This window comes from Mustela nigripes, chromosome 4, assembly GCF_022355385.1.
Source record: "Mustela nigripes isolate SB6536 chromosome 4, MUSNIG.SB6536, whole genome shotgun sequence".
Lineage (NCBI taxonomy): Eukaryota > Metazoa > Chordata > Mammalia > Carnivora > Mustelidae > Mustela > Mustela nigripes.
The window spans coordinates 54,998,817-55,021,200 of record NC_081560.1 but is presented as its reverse complement, the minus strand read 5'-3'; the positions used below and the strand labels follow the sequence as shown (position 1 = coordinate 55,021,200).

Below are 22,384 nucleotides of genomic sequence, written 5' to 3'. Positions count from 1 at the left end.
TTCCTATTGCACACAAAAAAATAAAAAATGCTTTTTCCCTCTTTGAACTCTCCAAAAAAACATCATGGAGGGAAGGGGGGAATCCCCACTTCAGCAGTTCAGCATACAGAAGTTCTCCTCCAGCCATTATCAGAGTTAACTGGGAGCATGTTCCATACCCCGGAAACCCATGATAGGACTGTAAAACATCTGAAAACACTTACGTTTGCATTCACAGTAATAAAATAAAATTAAATAAAAAAATCATTGGGAAGTAACTGTAACTCTAACAACACAGCTGTTTTGCTGCATTGCAAAATTGACTTCACAGTCAAAGCCAGTAATCCGTAGGCCCAGTTCCACATTTAAACAGTTAAATTTCCCGTGAACTCAAGCCATGTCTTTTTTAGCTTATTGAAAGATTCATGTATCTGAGTGTCTAGGCGTCTATAAACTGGAAAAGTGGAGACTGTCAACCACAGCAGTCATTATGGGTTCCATATTCATGCGTTTAAAGAGTATCGCAAAGCTTTTCTTTCTTTTTTTGTCATAGTCTCTAATATTCTTGATGGGCTTTTTTTTTTTTTTAAATGAAAAAGCCACTATTTATTTGTCAGTCCTCTGTTCACCCTAAATGAGTAATATTCAGTACATGAAAGTTGGCTTGTCATCATTTCCATTTTCGGGTTCCTACATTTCAAATACGTCAATGCAAAACACAAACAAGGCAGAAACTTACGACAAGTCCAGATTTTTTTTTGGCGCACAATATTCCACATATGCCACAAAGAAGGAACTGGAAGGGAAAAGAACAGCAATTATTCTATAGTCAAAGATAAGAAAACCTCTATTTTATTTTATTTTATTTTTTAGCTTATAGCTCACTCATGACACTTGCTCCAGGGAAGAATGAAAATTTTACATTCCCATCAAAAGCTGGAAAGGAAAAATACCTCATTCTAGAAGAGTAAGAGATAAAAAGGCTAACTTTAGTGAAAATTTGTTCTTTGCCAAGTTGATATAGGTAATCCTGGTACTTAAGCAAAACTGGAGTCAGTTTTATATCAGGCAAAATTAGGAAGTAAATAAATTTGGAGTTTTGTTCCTCCTATTTTCTTTCATTGTCTTCTTATCCCTTTCTATTTTCTCAGGGAGAGAAGTGGTGGGATACATTCATTCATAATTGATTTCTAAGCACTTAGAAATCAATGCGCTCTACTACAGGTGAATCTCACACAAAAAAGAAGAGAAGGCATCAGAGCGGGAGATGTCCTTTAGGGACATTCTTTATACCTCTCAAACTATGTCAGATAAAATGGTGACCTCATTCTACCAGAAATATGGTCCTTGTGCATACGCTGTTAGAACTCAAGGAGATGAAGCTGTAGGTGGCATGTCATTTCTTGTAAATAAGCACATTGGTGACCTAATTGCTTTGCAAAGAAGAAGCATCCAATAGTCTACCAAGGACACACTATTAGATACTTTGGTTATCGGAAAATGGTAAATCATTTAACTCGGTTAGAAACATTTAGAGCCATTTGAATGTGCATTTATACATACATCTGGCTGGAAGCAAACCATATAGATAAAATAATACAGTCATTAATAAATAATAAGCCCACCAAGGGTTTTCAGACTAGCAAATGAAGCTTGCAGGGCAGTTAAGTTTTTCCTTTTGATCTTTCCTTTGATCTTACTAATAATGTAAGTGGTTTTAATTGGGTTTCACACATCAGTAGACTTTATAAATATATACATAAAAATATTCTAAGAATTATCTAAAATAAATAAAATGCTTGTGAGAAACATCATCAAAATTGGGAAAAGAAATAATAAGTTACTGAAGTTTCCCTTTGCAGGGATCTTTCCACATAAGGGAACAAAATAATTATAAAGCAGGCAATGATGCAGCAAGACAGATCAGAGCACAAGGATATATAAGGATTTGCTTAAAACATAGATGATCTTTCAAACTAATGGCAAAAAGATCAAGATCCAATGGAATTAGGGCAGTTTACAAACTTTCCCTAACATAATACACAAAACATCTATGAAACAGTTTGAATATGTAAATGTATAAAAAAAAAGTATAGTAACATTCAGCAAAGTTAAATATTAATGTAATTTTAGAGGAGTAAGAAGGATTTATATAACATAACAGCAAAGTCACAGACCAAAATGGAAAGTACTTATAAATATTAATACATAAAAATATATTTTTGGTAGTAAAAAATAATACACCTCTCAAAAGCAAAAAATAAATTGGGATCATATTTAGAAAGCCTATGACAAACAAGGGTTGACATATTATTAATTTAATAAAGTAATTTTAATACCTGAAACCACGAGAACATAAAAATTCAGAACTTTATAAAACTTGAATACTCATATAGCTTTCAGAAGTTTTAAAAAGCTACTTCTGAGTAACCATTTGTCACCCCCCACCTTTGTGTCTTGGGTCCAAATGGCCTTGTCCTTAAGAGTCCTTAGGACTCTTCCTTACCGATCCTGTCTCATGTCTATTAAGGCTGTGCTCAAGCCATTCCACTTTGGACCCCTCGGTGCTTCCACGCTTCAGATCAAACCCTCAGCATCCCCTTGTCCTTGCTTGCTTGACTAACCCATTACTCACGCTGAAAGTCCACTCACCCAGAACTCATTCCTGAAGTAATATGAAAGCAATATAGTTTTGTGTTCCTTGGATCTCTTCTGAAATCTGTAAACATTGCCATTATTTATTCACAGCCAAGCTCGAGGGACCTCAGGAGTTCAGGCCCAGTGCCTCTTCCCAGCCACTTGGTTAGAACATCTAAGTGGCAATAAAATTACTTCCTTCTATGGTCCACTAAGGAAGGAAGGTCTGGGCTTGGGGGTGTAGGGGAGGTAGAATATAAGGGGAATCAAACAATATGTTTCTACTCCCAATCAGGCCTGGAGAATAAATACTTCCCGATAGTTACTTCTGTCAGGGTATCTAAAATCCTCATTCCCTGGAGGAAACTTGTAATCTGAGAAAACATCTACACATGTAATGGGCGGTATATAAAATCATGAAATTTATGAGGAGGCTTTAAGGGATGTTAGCTGAAATTTAGCCATCACAGTTTATAGAGAAGTATAAAAACAGCACAAGAAAGCAGTAAACGATCTTTCAATTTCACGGGCAGTCTGTAACCCCAAATCAGAACGCTGGAATGGATCTTAAAAGATGACTTAACTTAGTCCTTGCAGTTTGCACACATGGGGAAGTACAGGTCCACACAGGCTTGGTGACTTGCTCAAGGTCACTCATCAAGGTCACAAATCACCCATGTAATCTAAGGCTTTTATAAGTGTCTGAGTTAATTTATTTCTAATAATGTAATGAAATACTCTTCAAAAGGATTTTTCAGTGCTAGTACAGGGCATCATACTAGCAAATCCAACCAGAAGTATTCAATGAACACCTGGTCATCTATAATTGCTCTCTTTGCCCTTCCTGTTGTTAATTTTTGTTGTAATAAGAATGATTATAAGATCAGTCATAAAACAGTCTACAATTAAGCAAACCTTATTATATAGGGAATTTGTTATATTTCAAAATACTTTTTTTTTTTTTTTTGCTCAATATAACTTTATCAAGGGTGCAAAGCACTCACACCACATTATGAAACAAGTGAAAAACAGATCTGTTTAAAAAAATAAAATTGACAGCTGCAAACATGTATATCTGAATTAGAGACACACTTTTACATGAGACAAATAATTGTATTTCTGAGGAAATGGGCTATGTAAACCCAGGGAGAGTTATTTGCTTTGCTTTTACTATAAAGTTATATAAATTAAATGATCTAATGACAGGGAGTGCAACTCTGTAATGAAGCTCGTTAGCCCTCTGAGCAGAATTCATCTGATTCTAACTTAGATTAAATTCAATAGATGACTAAGGTTGTGATTCATTGTAGGATGAAATGGAGCTGTAATGGAAATAGCATTCTGTATTTTGAGTGGATGCTCTTCATGCAGAGCCTTCTGCTTTTGCTTAGGATGGAAAAAGAACAAAGATGTCATTCCCATGTAAACAATAAGAAAAAGCCAAAAAACGAAGACAGGGGTAACTTTGAGAGCCCATCAGAATGCTGAAGTCCAAGGCAATGAAATACCTGCAATTCAAAGAAGAATAAGGCCCTGGAAGGAAATTCTGAGCACACACTGTGTCTTTTGTTGCAGAGACAGGAGAAGAGGATGTGGGTGGTCGCATAAGTGGGTGTGGGTGAGGGAGGGGGAGGCGGAGCAAAGCTCTGCTCTGTCCTTAGGCTTTCTTTGTTATGAAGCAAATGCTTTAAGCCCCTGGCAAAGGGTCGCAAAGCTTATCATTTCCAGGATTTATGCAAATACAGATTGCAACTCTAACTAGAGGAATTATAGAAAAAGATAAATGCACCAAAGATAATCACTCTAATAGCACAATCAATTCCCAACTAGAATGACTGCCTTTTGCACTAACAGCCTAGGAGAATATATGAAGAAAAAATACGGACAAGATTCTGAAAAAAAAAAAGTACATTTGAACTTTTGACATCCAGTCAAATTCTCTTTCACACAAGAGATTACAAAAAAGACAGGATCATTTGGGCAAAAGCACTGTGGTGGGCTGAATTATGGCTCTTCCGAGAGATGTATGTCCTAATCCCCCAGAATCCATGAATGTTACCTTATACAACAACAACAACAAAACCTTTGCAGATATTTTGAAATTCTTGTGGATTGTCCAGGTAGGCCCTAAATATCATCACAAGGGTCCTTTAAGAGGAAGAGAAGGCAGAAAGAGACAGAAGGTTCCAAGAAGACACAGAGACACAGGGAAGGAGATGTGAAGAGTCCACACTGCTGGCTGTGAGGGGGAGGAGGACTGTGAGGCCCAGGATGTAGGCAGCCTCTGTGAGCTGGAAATGGATCCTTTCCTGCAGCCTCCAGAAGGAATCTAGCCCCACAGACCTATTTTAGATTTCTGGCCCCCAGAACTGCGAGAGAATAAATTTCTGTTGTTTTAAGCCACTAAGTTTATGGTAGTTTGTTCCAGCAGGAATAGGCTAATACAGGCTCCAAAACACTGGACACGACACACTCTACAAGAATTACTAGAAGTTGCTAAGGAAAACAAGCAGGGAAAACCATGAGATAAGAAAGAAATGTAGGAGAAAAACATAAAAGAAAACAAAACAATAAATCTTTTTTTTTTTTTAAAGATTTTATTTATTTATATTTGTCAGAGAGAGAGGGAGAGAGCGAGCACAGGCAGACAGAGAGGCAGGCAGAGGCAGAGGGAGAAGCAGGCTCCCTGCGGAGCAAGGAGCCCGATGTGGGACTCGATCCCAGGACGCTGGGATCATGACCTGAGCCGGAAGGCAGCGTCTTAACCAACTGAGCCACCCAGGCATCCCAAAACAATAAATCTTTTACATTCAAAAGTATTGATTGGAAAAATTAGCATCTGTTTAGAATGGATATCACAGGCGATTCTGGCCTGAGACAGGGTGAGGTGGGGTAAAGAGGATGTAAAGAGAGTTCAAAGACTCTTATCATTTAGCAGAATAACATAATAATTATAATACGTAATAATAACTAGAATAGCTAACTAGTTCTAGATATTGATGGAAAGTACAACTTTATTTTATTTTATTTTTTTGCATCTTGTAAGTCTTTAATTTTGCTCTAGGAAATTCAAGGTAGGGAAACAATTTGATTTTGATTTACTGGTGGCTCTATTAATACCTACAAATAATAAAAGTTTGCTTTGACAACTAAAGTGCAAGCGTTTTTACAAATATTTTACTTTTATATATTTTCAGGCATTTAAGTGGCTTTTAAAAAATTTTTTAATATATTTTTATTTTATTTAATATATTTTAAAATTTTTATTTAATATATTTTTATCCCCAGGGGTACAGGTCATTGAATCGCCGGGTTTACACACTTCACAGCAGGAAAGTACAACTTTAAATCTGTGCCTTGAAATACAGAGACTGAGAAAATAAAAATAAAGAGAAAAATACAATTTGATAGTAAAGACTGAACCGACAGATGTCAGGAAAGTTTTAAAAAGTGAAAGGAAATAAAGTGAAACTATAAAATAAGCTGGAGTAAGTAATTCAGTAGTGTAAGCAATCAGACTAAATGTGAATGCATTCAGTTTTCCTCATAAGAGGGAAATAGAAGGGAAAAAAAGTCCACTAGGTAAAGAAAGAAAGGGATTTGCTAAAAGATCCCTAAAATGAACAAATGAATGAAAACCTCTTCGTTCCTTCTGCCTTTCTGTCTCAGTCTGCCTCTGTTTCGTTTCTCTCTGACTTAGATGCTTGTTAATGAATACTTTATGGAGTATTTCTTTCTGTCCAAGAAAGGTTTATTCTGGGAAAAGACTTCGAGTAAAAAAAGGGATCTTGTAGAATTTCTCAATTTTAAATTATATAATGGAAAATGTTGAAACCGTGGTTGTAATGGAAGCAGATAAAAACAGGGACCAGAAGAACAAGGAAGTGTTAGGTGAAGGGATTATGAAAGACAGTGGGCCAATCTTATTTTAAGAGAGCTATTAAAATTTTTGCCACATCACATTGAACCATCTCAGATGAAACAATCTTCACTGAAATTCACTGCCCATTACACAAGATACATACTAGAAAGTAGAAACAAGGCTACTTCCCCGTCAACATAATGAGCTGAACCACAAATTGAACTTAAAACTTTGATAAGCTTTGGGACACCTGGGTGGCTCAGTGGGTTAAAGCCTCTGCCTTCGGCTTAGGTCATGATCTCAGGGTCCTGGGATCCAGGCTCTCTGCTCAGCAGGGAGTCTGCTTCCCCCCGCCCCCACACCCCCACCTCTGCCTGCCTCTCTGCCTACTTGTGATCTGTCAAATAAATAAATAAAATCTTTAAAAAAATACTTTGATCAGCTTTAATGATTTATATAATTTTGTGAAAATTAATGGTTTCTTTAAAAGACAGAAAAACATGATCAAGAAAACAAATATTAAATTTTGAGAGACTGATTGGAAAGAAATCTATTTCTGGTTAAACTGTGTATCTCTCCTTGTACATGGATTGAAAGTTTGATGATTTGCTTTGCTACCACCCGTTCTTGTATATTTTTATTCTACTTCAATCACCTGTTCAAGTATGATAACTGGATTCTCTTAAAGAATTATTTTGTAGCTTAGCACACAAAACACTACTGTGCTAATGTAGTTCATATTTTCCCTGATATTGTTGCTAATGTGATAGTGATTTTCTGGCTGTCCTTATCAGGATGAGTAGTTTTATTATCAATTAAATATAATGAATTATAAGCCACTGCATAAAGTAGAGGTAGCTTCCATGACCATCACATTGCATTTTTACTTGGAAAGTTTTTTTCAGTTCAACACAGTCATAGTAGTGGCTGAAATACAGTATTTATGTTGCAAAGCATTTTGATTGTCTCTCAATTCTCTAGGGAAAAAAATGTATTGAAAAGGGGAATTTTCTTTCACGATGGGCAAGGAAGTGAAGAAAAGAAATTATGGAGCAAAGAAAGAGTTTTGAACCTCATGCTATGTAAAAGTGCAATTGAATGTGTTATTTCATTTGCCATTACTGGTACTGTTAGGGTGAGAGATTATCTATTTTTATATCCAACTTTGCCACAGCTATGCTGTTGAAAAGAAGATTCTAGATAACACGATGGAATTTCAAACTGAATGAATGAATTGGTAGATGGGTGGATGAATGTATCACAGGATACAAGGGGAGGGGCAGGAACTAATCAGATTTAGCCAATTACCGATACATAACTGGGTGCAATTGTTCTTTTCATTGAATCAAATCGCATTAACTTCTTTTTTGTTTTCCTGAAACACTCATGATTGGTCAGATTAGGTTAATTCTCTTCTCAGTGGTGGCATTTGAAAATAATTTGGATGGTATTGATCTTTTAAGTGTCACAATCCTAGCTTTGTGGGTTTCAAAAGTTTCCTTCCCAAACCTCAGATGTCCTTGAGATGTCAGCATGAGTAGAACTTTCTATTAAAAAAAAAAAAATTGTTGGGGTGCCTGGGTGGCTCAGTGGGTTAAAGCCTGTGCCTTTAATTGAGGTCATGGTCCCAGGTCCTGGGATGAAGCCCCACATCAGGCTCTCTGCTCGTCGGGGAGCCTGCTTCCTCCTCTCTCTCTGCCTATCTCCTCTGCCTACTTGTAATCTCTGTCAAATAAATAAATAAAAATCTTTTTTTAAAAATTGCTGAACAAAATATTACCTTGACACTGAATGGTAACTGCCAGAAGATCCTTTTTAAATGTGAGTAACTTCCCAAACTAAAAAAGGTTGTAATCTTTTAAAAACCTTTATTGATGTATAGTTGACATATAACATTATATTAGTTTGTATTCTTAATTATGTGAGACAGAAAATGGCTTGGGAAAGGGCCCTATGATTATATATCCCAGCAGTTGATTTATTTTCTCTCAATAGACAAAGGATAGGTATTTCCCCTTGGTGTAACTAGAAATTGGGCAGTGTCTCAACACTCTCAACTGAATGCTGTTACTTACTGTCACCTAGTCAGTTCTGTAAACAGCTCTGACTGATTATAATTCAATCTCCCCTTTATACAGACACTGTCCCTTGATGCACACACTATCCCAGTCACATTCAGAAACTTGCTCCTGGAAGAAATCAGATACTTGTCATTTAGTCAAGATCAATGTAAAAACCAGTCAACAGGTATCACCAAAAGCTTCAGGACATTAAAAAAATCAGAATATAATTTGTTAAAACGTGAGATCAATTGGTCTGTTACTCTGGGGTTCTTTTAAGCCCTTGGGTACTATAGCTGGCAAGCCTTTCTGCCTGAAAGCAGAGATTCTAAAGGAAAAAGAAGAGTTCCTCATTTTATAATTATAAGCCATGGCCTGTTCCTGGATGGACCATAACTAAAGGCAGGTAACTACCATCTATACGTGTTCCCTCTGAGGAAAAAGAGAATACTATGGTAGGCAGAGTAGGGTCCCTAAAAACAACTTCATTAAACTTTAGAGCTTATGTTACAATTATAACAACCCAGACCACATGAATCCTCCTTGAAATCTTTTGTAAGATCTCAAAGTGAAGGGATCTCTTCCCAGTTGAGGGCAGATGTCTCATACAGTAATTCCATCTGAATATTTATCCAGTTTCAAGTACCAAGATTTCCCTCAACAACCAGATAATCCGAGAAAACACTTTTGGCTGCCTTCATGATTAGACCCAATTCAGATTATATGCCTCAGTTAAGTAGCCTTGACAAGAATTTTTCAAGTAATTGCCTCTGTGAACCATTTTTATCAGAATGACATGGGGATATCTGTTATAAATGCACAGTCATGGGCCCCCACTGAATCAAATTTTGGTGGGGTGGGGTCCCAGAATCTGCATCTTGGATAAATTCCGCAGTAACTGTGATGCTCCTTAGAATAGGAGAACCTTAGGTATAGAATCGCAGGACTGATTTATTTCTCCCGTTTGGTTTAGGTGAGCTGACACCACCCGGAGCTGACCACATGTGGGACCCACCATGGGAGTAGAAGGCCTGAAGGGAGGAGCGATGGATGGATGTCTAATACCAGACTCCAGAGACTCCCTAGGCTTATGATGAATGAAGGTTCTTCTCTTTCCTGAAGGATTTAACAGAGTATTTGTCTCTTCATTCCCAGGGGCAAAGATAGTTATCAGAAGCAACCCAGGAGAAGTAAGGGTGTTTTGCTCATTCATATTTCTATCAACCATGATTGGGAGGGTAGGGAAGGAAATTGATGTTGTCTTCTCTGGATCCTACTGTAGACATTTTATGCACTTGCATGGCAAGTTTTACCTACCTTCTCTTTGACAGGTTCACGTCCCCCATCAAAGAATAGTGGCTTTTAAGGTCTTTATGCTTTTTTCTCCTCCCCCACCCCATTTCCCCGGTGATAAATCACTTCTGGTGATCAGAACACCTAGACTAAAGCAAAAGTGGAGCTCTCCGTGCTCCACAGAGAGCCTCTAAGGAAGAAAACTGGTTCTTTAAAGGATATTAACAAAGGGAAGTTTTCTTGCCCAACTTTTTCTCTTTATTGTTGTCTGTCTCCCTCTCTCTTTTAAGAGCATCTGGGAGTCTTGCAAAAGTTAACACAGAGAAGAATTTTACTCCCACTCTGTGGTTCAGTATTATAGTTTATATGACTTAGCTAAGCTACAGTTCTCATAACGAATATTTTGGATCGGGTAGGAAATAATAGTTTTCTTCCTGAATGTATTTATGCCAGAGACTGTCAGCATACATAATTGGACTGTGAAAACCATTAGGCTGGAAAGAGTAAGTTAGTATGTTTCCAAACTCCATGGGTAATCACAGCTGCAGAGCACTATTTTTAACACACCTGAAATTTACTAGCAGTGCAAGTGTCCTTTCTCGTAACTTCCCTATTTAGTTAACTTCAAACTGATTTTAAATAATGCCAAACATGCATGACATCTTTCCTGTAACCTCATTCAATCTGACTGCCAGAGAGCCTTCAAGCAAGGTAAACAGGGAAACTTGTAAATCAATCCTCAAAAGAGGTTAGTGGAAAATTTATAAAACTGAGAGCTGATTAAAAATTCCTCATTGCCTTGGGGCGCCTGGGTGGCTCAGTAGGTTAAAGCCTCTGCTTTCGGTTCAGGTCATGATCCCAGGATCCTGGGATCGAGCCCCGCATAGGGCTCTCTGCTCAGCAGGGAGCCTTTCCTCCTCTCTCTCTGTCTCTCTGCCTGCTTCTCTGCCTACTTGTGATCTCTGTCTGTCAAATGAATAAATAAAATCTTTAAAAAAAAAAAAAATTCCTCATTGCCTTAAAAGATCTAAAATAATATCTCTTAAGAACACAAATTAGGCTGTTAACACTAACAGATTCTGGGAAGCGACTCTGGAGAGTGAGGCTTTTGAGGACCAAATTTGGGAAGGAATCATTTAATTGAAGTACAATAATGGTGCAGGAGATTTATAAACTTAAGTTAATAAAGGACCCAGGGAACATGCTGAGTTTCTGAATTGTTTCAGAACAGTTCTGAATGGTGGTTTCTGAGCCTCAATGATTTATGTTATTGATGTGATGGCTTTCAGCTTTCTCTGGATAAAGAGGACCATCATAACATAATTTTGAGCCCTCCTTCCAACCTCCCACTGATTCATTTCTTTATTATTCAGCAGCTGTATTATCCCAGTGAAGTTGCATGGACAGTCTTCATAGTGTTAAAAGGTGATACTACAGTGAATAAGAAAATGTTACGTCAGAGAGCCAGACATTAGGTACTGGCTCTTAAAGGGGCAAAAAGATTAAGCCTGACATATTTTCCATTTCCTAGAATTAAGGTGTGCTTTTACCGAAAAACCCACAAAGATTGTAGGAAGAAATAATAAAGTAGAAAAAAGAAACAATTTGGGAGCATTAAAAAACAGACATGGGTAATGGGCTCTGGAGAAAATATTAAATGCTGCACTCTCCAGCAAGATCCTTCAGCACAAAGATTATTTGCCTTACTGGAATAAAGTTTACAAGATATCTTAGCAGATGGACCTTTACCCTCATCTTCCAGTTCTTTTAGTTTGATTCCTGTTAAAGGACCCCAAATGGATACACTTTCTCAAGTATTCTGATGGGATAAATTCTCAAATTTCCAAAGTTTACTTTTTCAGAAGTTCACAACACTTACTATCTGGGTTCTCTCTCCCAGTATTTCTGGGAAGGCTAAAACAACCACTCTACTATTTCCACTTTGTGGGGAGAGGAATTAAGAAGCCAAAAAAATCATACAGTAAGTCAGTGGCAGAAGTTCAATGAGAGCAGAACATGGGGGTTCCCAAATTATTACTTATTGTGCATTATACCCCATTTCATGTTAGCTCTAAGTAAATTAGAAACACCTTGTCAAAAAATATGTTCTTTGTACCCTGTACCCTTTGGGGCAAACAATACATTATATATTAATAAAAAAATTTAAAAATTAAAAAAAAAAAGCATGACTATCCCCTTAGTTTTAAACTTTGGAATTTGTGTTCTCTTTTTCCTCATAGTCACTATCATTCTTGGCCTCAGCTGTGGATATAACCTAAAGTAAGTTAAGTCCCTGTCTATCACCTTACCGTAACTAAAATAAGCCGATATTTTAAAAAGAACTTGATAAAAAAAAATCAAAGAGGGTACAAGAGCAACATTAAGGAAGGAATTGTGAGACACATAGCAGTGGTCCCCTTCCTGATGCGTAGCTTGTCAGCTGTGAAGGCCCTGGGCCATCCCACGTCCCATTTGAAGGACCCAGGACCGATGATTCCAAGAGGATACCAAACTTCTGGAGAGAAAGTGTCAAGGGGCCACTTTCGGGTTCAACGTCACCCAATTAAAATTATTCTTTTGAGGGGCGCCTGGGTGGCTCAGTGGGTTGAGCCACTGCCTTCGGCTCGGGTTGTGATCTCAGGGTCCTGGGAACAAGTCCCACGTCGGGCTCTCTGCTCAGTGGGGAGCCTGCTTCCCTCTCTCTCTCTCTCTCTCTCCCTGCCTCTCCATCTACTTGTGATTTCTCTCTTAAAAAAATATATTCTTTTGAGGATTCTATGAGTTAATTTGATAAAAATGATGATTTTTTTTTTGCATTTCATTCTGATTTCTTTCTTTCTTTTTTCTTTTTTTTAAGATTTTATTTATTTATTTGACAGAGAGAGATCACAAGTAGGCCGAGAGGCAGGCAGAGAGAGAGAGGAGGAGGCAGGCTCCCTGCTGAGCAGAGAGGCCGATTCAGGGCTTGATCCCAAGGACCCTGAGATCATGACCTGAGCCAAAGGCAGAGGCTTTACCCACTGAGCCACCCAGGTGCCCTTCATTCTGATTTCTATCCAGATTTCATGAAATAACTCTGAGGACCTTTATTTTTATTCATTTTAAAGTACCGAGACCATAAAAATGCCTATCTATGAGATTAGCTGATTGAGGAAAGATAAATCATAAAGAACAGGTACATTCGGTCCTGCAGGACATGCATATTCATAGGTTGGAACAGGACTATCAAAAATTCTGTTCATTGGAGTATCTGGGAAATGGGGTTGGTTGAAAGTGTTGCCTATAATTTCTGGATTGAAGTGTTGTTATCAAGCATAATGGCTAGGAGTTAGACAGAGGGAGATTTCCACTCATTACCAGGAGCATTTTTCTTATGAGTAGATGTCCACAATGTAGCCTGGGCTTCCTCAGAACAGGAATGAGGTCCCTCCGGGAATGTTTGGAGAGTGACTGAATGGCCACCTCTGAGGGTGCAGAGTACAGTTCTGAGAAGAGATTGAAGTAGGATTCTATGAAATATACTGACATTCTGATTGAGATTTACCACATGGCTACAGGATCCATTTTCAAAGAAGTGGAGTGTAGTGACCAGAAGTGGCACCGCAATCTACCTCTGATGCAACAGAAGACATTTCTGGCTCCTCAGTGTCTTGGGCTATTTGCTGTTGTGACCATAAATTAGCCAGGACAATGTATACAGGTATGGTTAATTGCCACTACCGAATATAGAAAGCCAGGTAACAATTTACTGTAAGTGCAGAAACAGCCGTGCTATTTTTACCTTTCTTTTTATTTAAGGTTAATAATAGATGACTCTTTACGGTTCCCAGTGTATAAAATTAAAACTGGCATCCACAGACAGATTTTATAGTTTAGGCCATTTGCCAAAACATTAGTTAATTTATATTCTTTATACTGCTGTGGGAGTTGGGGGACTTTAATACTTTGCCTAGAACCTCAGCAGGAAGGAACTACAGCCAGATCTAGATTTAGAACTTAGGGTGACGTGATCAAGATGGTGATATAGATTGTTCCTGACTTTGCTCCCCCTCATGAGAAGAAGTAACAGCTATTCAAGAAGATCCCACTGAAAGAACCGTGGAACACAGGGGTGAGACTGAAGCACCCCACGGCCCCACAGAGACCAAGATAGACTGTATTTGTAGGCTAAGAAAGGCAGCGACATATTGACCACATTGCCCCTCCCCCAGACCACGCGTCACCGTGAAGCAAATTCTTGCATGAGCCTCTGGTTCCTCCAGCGAGAAAAAAGAGAACCCAGGAGGGATAACCAACCCTACCGGCACTGTGGGTCATTTTGTGGTAGCCCCTACTCTGACCTCATACCATGGGAATTAAAGGGGAATCTATGGGATTTAACCATCAGGAATGTGACTGTGATAGAGAAGCAGGGGAGAGGTTTGCAACCACCAGCACACGGATCTCAGTAGACTGAATTTGTACCTGAGCTGGTATTGCCCAAGGGAACCCAACCAGCATCTCTGTCCTCCTGTAGAACCAGGTCAGGGGCACATACAAACTAACCAGGGAACTCAACAGGGTGCAGATATGCCTGATTCAGATATCCAGTGAGGAGTTCTGCTGGCCCTAGAGCCCGATTTGCCCATGCCCAGGGAGAGAGCTGATTCACAGCCTTCCCTGCTGTGGGGAGTGTTTTCTGGGTCCATCTGACCAGAACGGCTGGCAACAAGCCCTGAAGCTGTACAGCCCAGTGGCACTCAAGCAGAGAGCAGGAAGGCAGAGCTGAACGCCCCTAGAGCAAAGCTAGTACCAGATGTGGAGCCCAAAGTCAGCAGAAGAAAGGATATAATAGAGATTAGAGCAGAAACAAATGTAGGAGAGAATGGAAAAGCAATAGAAAAGATGAACCGAACTAAGAATTGGTTCTTTGAAAAGATAAACAAAATAGATAAACCCTTACTTAGACTAATCAAGGAAAAAAGAGAAAGGACCCAATAAACAAATTATAAATAAAAAAAAAAAAGAGAGAGAGAGACATTATAACTGATACCTAAAAAGACTCCAAATAGCCAAACAAATCCTGAGATAAAAAGGACAAAGCAGGAGGCATCACATTTCCTGAATTCTGCAGGTACTATAAAGTGATAGAACGATAGAATAGACTCATGAGCCCAGGAATAAGCTGACGCATATACACTCAACTAATATTTGACAAGATGATCAACAGAGAAATAAATGGTGCTGAGATAATTGGATATTCACATGTAAAAGAATGAAACTATCTTACACCACTCACAAAAATTAACTCAAAATGCATTAAAGATTTCAATGTAAAACCTAAAACCATGAAACTCCTAGAAGAAAGTATAGGAAGAAAGCTGTTTAACATGGATCTTGATAATGATTTTTTGAGTATGACACTTAAAGCACCTACAACAAAATAAAAAATAAACACATGGGACTAGATCAAACTAAAAAGGCAACTGCACAGCAAAAGAAACTCAACAAAGTGAAAAGACAACCTACAGAATGGGGAAAAAAACTTGCAATCATATATCTGATAAGGGATTAATATCCAGAATATCTAAATATATAACCAAAATATATTAAAAAACACATACAGTTCAATATATTTAAAAAGTAAAACAAAACAAAACAAAACAAAAAACAGGCAAAGGACCTGAATCGACATTTCTATAAGGACAACATGTACGTGAAAAGATGCTCATTATTACTAGTCATTAAGGAAATGCAAATTAAAGCCATAATGAGATACTACCTCATGCTCATTAGGATGGCCATTATCAAAAAGATAAGAGATAACATTTGTTGAGCCCTTGCTAGATATCAGGCTCTGGGCTAAACATTTTAAACACATCACCTAATTTAAGTCACATATTCAGTTGAGAAAATCGATCCTCAGACAAATTTTTCATAGCATACCGCTGGCATTTGGTACAAGTGGTATTCCAACACTGGCCTTTCTAACTCTAGCAGCTGAACTAATTTAGGATTTTCTAATAATAATTTTACGCCAACTCTTTGTTAGGGTAGTGATGCAATGGGAACAGATGAAGGAAGGTCCACAGATAAATTACCAAATTGTGATAAGGGAACTTTTCCCCCTAAAGGCTACTGGATCCTAGTCTTTAAAGAAGTATTCTCCTACCACTTGGTGGCAGTAGCTACCAATTAATTCACAGCCCTGTTTTTCAAGTTAACTTCAATCGTGGTCTTCTATATGGGAGCAGTTCTTTAAAAAAATTTCTCCTTTCAATTAACCTTTTCATGTAATACATTTATTTCCAATAAATAAATATATTTATTATTACTATTATTAATTATTGTCTTGGACATCATTCAGTTCTGTGGATTTCCCTTTAGAATAAAGGTCACAGGTAAAGACAATAGAAAAGTTTCCAGTTTCCTCCATTCAACTTTACAGGTTCAGAGCTAAGCTCCATCTGTTGTGTTGGAAACTAGAATGCCAGTGAATCCTAAGGTGTCCAGCATCAATATTATTTGCAATTCTGACTTGACAAGAGTCTTTTCAATTTATGATTGATCTCTTTCACTAAGGGAGGCGGGATTTTTCAACTTAAAGTCATTCTGATTGTCAGAAAGTTTTTTCTTTCATTAAGCCTGAAGCCTTTATGCCTGTGATACCCACCCACTACACCCCCCCCCCCCCCCCCCCCGCATATGACAAATATACCATTTAACCTTGTTTTCTCTAGGGCAAGCATGCCTCGGTTTCTCAGCCATCTTCATGACCATTCTTTCTTACACCTTCTGTTGATTCTCCCTCTCCCTTTCTCTCTATCGCTTTTTATTTTTTTAAGCAGGTTCCACACCCAGCATGGCGCCCGGTGCGGGCCTTAAACTCATAACCCTGAGATCAAGACCTGAGCTGCCATCAAAAGTCGGACTTGGGGCGCCTGGGTGGCTCAGTGGGTTAAAGCCTCGGCCTTCGGCTCAGGTCATGATCCCAGGGTCCTGGGATCGAGCCCCTCGTGGGGCTCTCTGCTCTGCGGGGAGCCTGCTAACTCCTCTCTCTCTCTCTGCCTGCCTCTCTGCCTACTTGTGATCTCTGTCTGTCAAATAAATAAAATCTTAAAAAAAAAAGTAAAAAAAAAAAAAAACAAAAAGTCGGACTTAACTGACTCGAGCCACCCCAGTATCCCACTGTCTCTGTGTCTCTTTAAGAAAAAAAATGCCAGCCATGGAATTGCCTGGTAAGCCAATCAATAAATTGGCAGACCTTCTTCTTTTAGCCAGGAGATTTCTTTCTAACAAATTTCTAGCTCTTTGATGTTCTTAACCATTATTACTTCTGGCCCATAACATTTGCCCTCCCTGCTGGTATCTTCATCTTACCAGATCCAACACGCATCAGCCCTTACCTACCAAGACTGGCTGTCGAGTGGGAGACGCTTGTAAGCGCTGGCCCTCTGGTGTTCTAGACCAGTTGCCAGCCATTTTGTACTCTCGGAAAGCACAACACAGATTAAAATATACCGGGTCTACAACGTTTAGAAGTCTATAAACAAACACCATCCACTATCCATTTCCTTTCCTTTATGAGCAGTTCTATAATTTACAGAGCCCAAAAGAAATAACATCATTCCCTCAGAAATAAAGTGAGGCTTGCACAATTTGTAACCAAAATACAGCTTCAGGATCTGTGAAGGAGGAACAATCATGTACTATGTCTTTTCAAATATTTGTTTTAAAGATTACAATTTCATAATGCTCGTTTCCGTGAATAGTGTTTTGTTCCCGAAGGTGTCTGTGAGGAGTAACTACAGTGGCTGGAACACGCTGAAGGGACTGGTTAAAATGTAACGTGATTTTAAGATTTACTCTGATTTCAGGGGGAAACAGTAAGAACATCCGATTAGATAAAAGGGATATTACGGTTATTTTGGGTTTTAGTGCAGAAGTAGGAAGAAAGGGGTTGGCATGATTTTTCTGCTAAATAGCATGAAGAGGAAACACATATATTGGGAGAGAAAATAACCCCTTTGCCCTGACAAGATAGATAGTGTGATGGTTATGCATCAGCTGGCAGAATGAGATTACAAGTAGGAAAAAGGCATTTGTGATGGCTTTTCATATTGAATTTGCTGGGTACTCTGGAACATTAGAGGAGTCATATGTAGGCCCCAGGACATTTCTCAATCTGGGGATAGATTAGTTGGTGGGTGCTGTCAACTAGGGTCTGGGATTTAGAATCAGTACTGTTCTTTATGGGCAGAGCTTAAGACACTGCGTATCTTTATATATATAGCATAACAGTTCAGAGTACAGACTTTGGAGTAAGGAAAACATGGGCTTTAAATTTTGCTATGCCACACATATTAGTGGGATTTCTAGCATCTACTAAACTCTCTGAATCTCAACTTCCCCATCTGTAAAATAGGCACACTGCTACAAGTATCTTAAAACTTACCTTGCAGTGCTATTAAAAGGATTAATGAAATGATGTTTATGATGTTTATGATACACTTGGTATAATTTCTAGTACCCAATATACCACAAATAAGTGAAGTTATTAATAAAATTATTAAAATTATATATATATATATATATATATATATATATATATATATATATATAGTTTCTGATAAGTACAGACCAGTATCTGAATTCCTGATAGGAATTATAAAAACATATTTTAGATATTCATTCTTTGTTTTGTTCTCATTCACAGAATCTTGCCATGGGCCAAAAACTGTGTGTAACTTGCTCTTGTTCCCTCCCTCATGGAGGTGGGTTGTTCCATATCAAATGAGTATGTACCCACTGATGTATGCACTATTATTTTCTCTAATTTCCAGCAGTGATATGATGAGCAGCAATTAACAAGATTTTAAGGCTTACTAGTGGAGTATCTTTTAGAAAGTAATTATCAGATGTATTAATTTCTATTTGATGTAGAGAAAGTCTTCTAAGTGTTCCCAATAATGTTTGCCGCTGAACGTGGTATTTCAAAGCAAAATGTCACGTCTAAAGTGGGTCCATGTTCCAAGAGACCAGAGAATAATACAGGATGTTGGTCACCATGAAAGCGTCATCTATTTTTAGCTCAGCCTACAATCATTCTACAGCTCAGTGTGCTCACAGCCAGATGCATGGGAGTCAACAAAAGAGATCCAGCAGGGAGATTACGCTCACAAAATAGGAGTTTCAAATCTGCTTCCCCTCATTCCTCTCTTGTTTCTATCACTCTAACTACTATTTTCACAAAACTCAGAGGTACTTTTGATTCCCTCCCTTTCCGTATCATTTCTACCATTCCAGTAACTGTGTGCCATGAATTCCACACCCACAGTGGACCTCTTATTTCATTCAGGCCCTCGCCAGCCAGATAATCCCCTGGATTATCTAAGAGCTTTCTAGAGAGCCTCTCTGCCTCTCTTTCTGGAACATCATCTGAAGTCCATTCTAAGCATGATTTTTAGTATCTCACTCCTTCATAAAATTTTTTTTTAAATGACTCATCAAATGTCTTGGCTCGTTATCAGAGCCTAGATGGCTAGTTCCAATACAGTTTGCAGACTGGTCCCCTGCTGATAGCCTACAGCCAAACTGGATTTAATAATCCTTGTATATATTCACTGTATCATCTTTGCTTATATCCACTTTTCCACTTACAAAATTTTGTTCTTATTCTTACCTATTCTCCAGGGCCCATCTCAAGTTTTCTGACCAGATGTGATTCCATCTTTTTTCCTGATTTCTCATAGCATCTTGTGTGCATCTTTTTGGACCTTGTTACATTTTGACTCAGTTATTTTCATGTTTATTACCTGTATCACTAGACATTAAGCTCCTTGAGAGATGTTTTTCATATTTATAACTACCACCAAGACCCTGCTCCCAAATAGAATACTTAGAATGGTCCCAGGTGTACAGTACACACAGTACACACTTAGGAAATTGTTGGAATGGAAGAGGAAGGTCTTTGATCATGGTGCTTATCAAGCAGTAGGTTCTCACTAATTGTTTGTTGAATAAAGTAATACATACAGTTTTTATTCCTACCTTCAGTAAAATTGCTCATTCCAAGATTATCAATGATACTCTACTGACTATTCTTTTATTTTTGGAATAGTCTCTGCACAGGGTTCCATTCCACACCCCTGACTGCCCTCTCTCTTTTCTGTCCTTCAGTCATCAGTCCCACCGTTGGGTTCATTTTCTCCTACCCTTACTCTCTGCTGGTATTGCTGAAGGGTCAGTTCTCACTCTGTACTCTACGCAGCTTTCACTACTACTTTTCTGCCAAAAACTCACATTTATACATCAAGTACTGGCCTCCATCTGAACTCAGAAACAGAATTCTAACTGTATTTTTCACAAAGATGCCCTCCCCCAATATCAAACTACACATTTTTATCTTTCTTTATTCAACTTCTACTGCTTCAGTTATTATATTTGGTGGCAGAAGGCCATTATTTTGGTCTTTGTAATTTATTTACCCATTTTCTGGCAATCCTACCTCTTTTTTCTGCTGAGGAAGTCACTCTCCCTCACTTCCAGTCATGTGTTTCCTACCTCCCACAGCCCTGTGAACCAGCTTTAATGAATTGGATGTTCTGTCCTCCTCGTCACAGTGATTGCTTCAGAGATGACCACAAGATACAAGTAAGGCCAACCAGAGGGAAGGAGAATAAATTCTAGAAATTTTATTTCGTCATTCAGGGAAGCAGACTATCTTTTCCACTGGCTTAGGCATGGTGATGGTGTGATCCAAGAACTGCTAGTCAACCAGAAAAAATCAGGCACTGAGGTGCCTCACAAAAATACTTGGCACTCAGAACGTCCTAATCATTTCTTGAAGATACTGTGAAAATATTCTCCTGAAAATACTGTTATCATCCCCCTGAAGATATTATCCCTCTCCAAAACTTCTCAATTCTGGAAATAGCATAGCCATCCACTGAGTTCTCACTCTTGACATCTGGGACTCCTTAATGACACCTCATTCAAACTCTCATGTATGTCAGTTAACCACACAGTATTCTTTTTGTCTTCAGAATATAGCTGAAACAGATCTGCTTCTGTTCACTTCCATTGCTTTCACTCTGCTCTAAACCACTATCATCTCTCAACTGTATTAGAGCAAAAGCTTCCAAGTTTGTTTTTCATCCTTGCCTTCATCAAACCCACTTTTCTCTGAACTTGTTACTTCCACATTTCAAATATTTCAATTTTATTCCATTATCTTTAAGAAAAAACTCAAAATCTTTACAATGTCTACGAAGTGTTTCATAATCTGCTTTCCTCTACAGCCTCAGTCTTCATTGATTTCTCTCTTAACTTCTTGGAACTCATCAAATTTCTTCTCCCTCAAAGACTTGACATCTGGTGTTTTCATAGCCTGAAATACTACTATTCATCTCTGACTGGCTAACTATTATTCCAATTTTAATATTACCTAAATACTACTTCTTCATAGATGACCCCCTCTTAACTGTCTGACTGAGTTCCCATTTTTTTTTTTTTTTAAGATTTTATTTATTTATTTGACAGACAGAGATCACAGTAGGTAGAGAGGCAGGCAGAGAGAGGGGAAGGGAAGGAAGCAGGCCCCTGCTGAGCAGAGAACCCGATGCGGGACTCGATCCCAGGACCCTGAGATCATGACCTGAGCTGAAGGCAGCGGCTTAACCCACTGAGCCACCCAGGCGCCCCTGAGTTCCCATTTTAAGCTCTTACAGCACTCTGACTTTTTCCCTTTGTAGCATCATGATTAAATACTTGCTTGTATATTTATTTGTTTAATGTTTGCATCCCTACCACAGACTGTGTCTTGAAGGCAGGAACATTATCTTCTTGTTCTTTACAGTAACTCTAGAATATAACATAAGGTCTATTATAAATTGATGGATGAATATTTCATGAATAAATGAATCAAAGATGCACAACTTGTCTAAACTTAATTTGTTTTCTTGCCCTACAGACCTGCCTCTGTTTTTGTTTTTCTGAGCACAGTATACTCTCATTCTCTTTAACCAGGGCAGAGAGTCAGCCTTAATTTCCAATCTCTTCAACTCTTATTTTTCATAGCTGTTTCCCACCAAGTCATCTTGAATCTGCCTCCATAAAATTTCTCATGTATGCCCTTTTTATTTCCATTGTGCCTAAAGTAAGCTTCCTTCTGATTCTAAATTTTAACCTGAAAGATGTACATAATCCCCCTGGCTCTAATTCTTCACACTGCTGCCTAGGTGATTATTCCTAAAATACATGTTGACTCATGTTACTTCTATCCTCAGAACCTTTAAAACATTCTTAGAACCATCTATTTCTTAAAAAGTATGCAATACAAATTCCATAGTATACTCTGTATTCCTCAAGTTCCCTACAGTTAGGTCAAGCCTACCTCTCTATACTCTCTTCTTTCTGCATATTGTATGTTCTGAAGCCAACATGCTTTTAACCATTCTCAAGCTCTCTGTGCATCATGTCTGGGCCAGTCTGGAATGCCTTTCCTTCTTCCCTTCCCAATAAGCGGTCACTACTTTATTTTTTCAGACGTGCCACCAAAGGCACATCCTCCATG

General features: G+C 38.4%; 1 protein-coding gene across 2 annotated transcripts in view; it reads right to left on the bottom strand.

Moving 5' to 3' along the window:
- The window catches only part of TMEM196 (transmembrane protein 196), a 47,675-nt gene that overhangs the window by 7,938 nt on the left and 17,353 nt on the right, over positions 1-22,384 (bottom strand). For both annotated transcript variants that reach the window (XM_059395704.1, XM_059395705.1), the window contains exon 2: positions 719-775. In XM_059395704.1, coding sequence (XP_059251687.1) covers positions 719-775 — 57 coding nt within the window. The remainder of the gene's footprint in view (positions 1-718; positions 776-22,384) is intronic.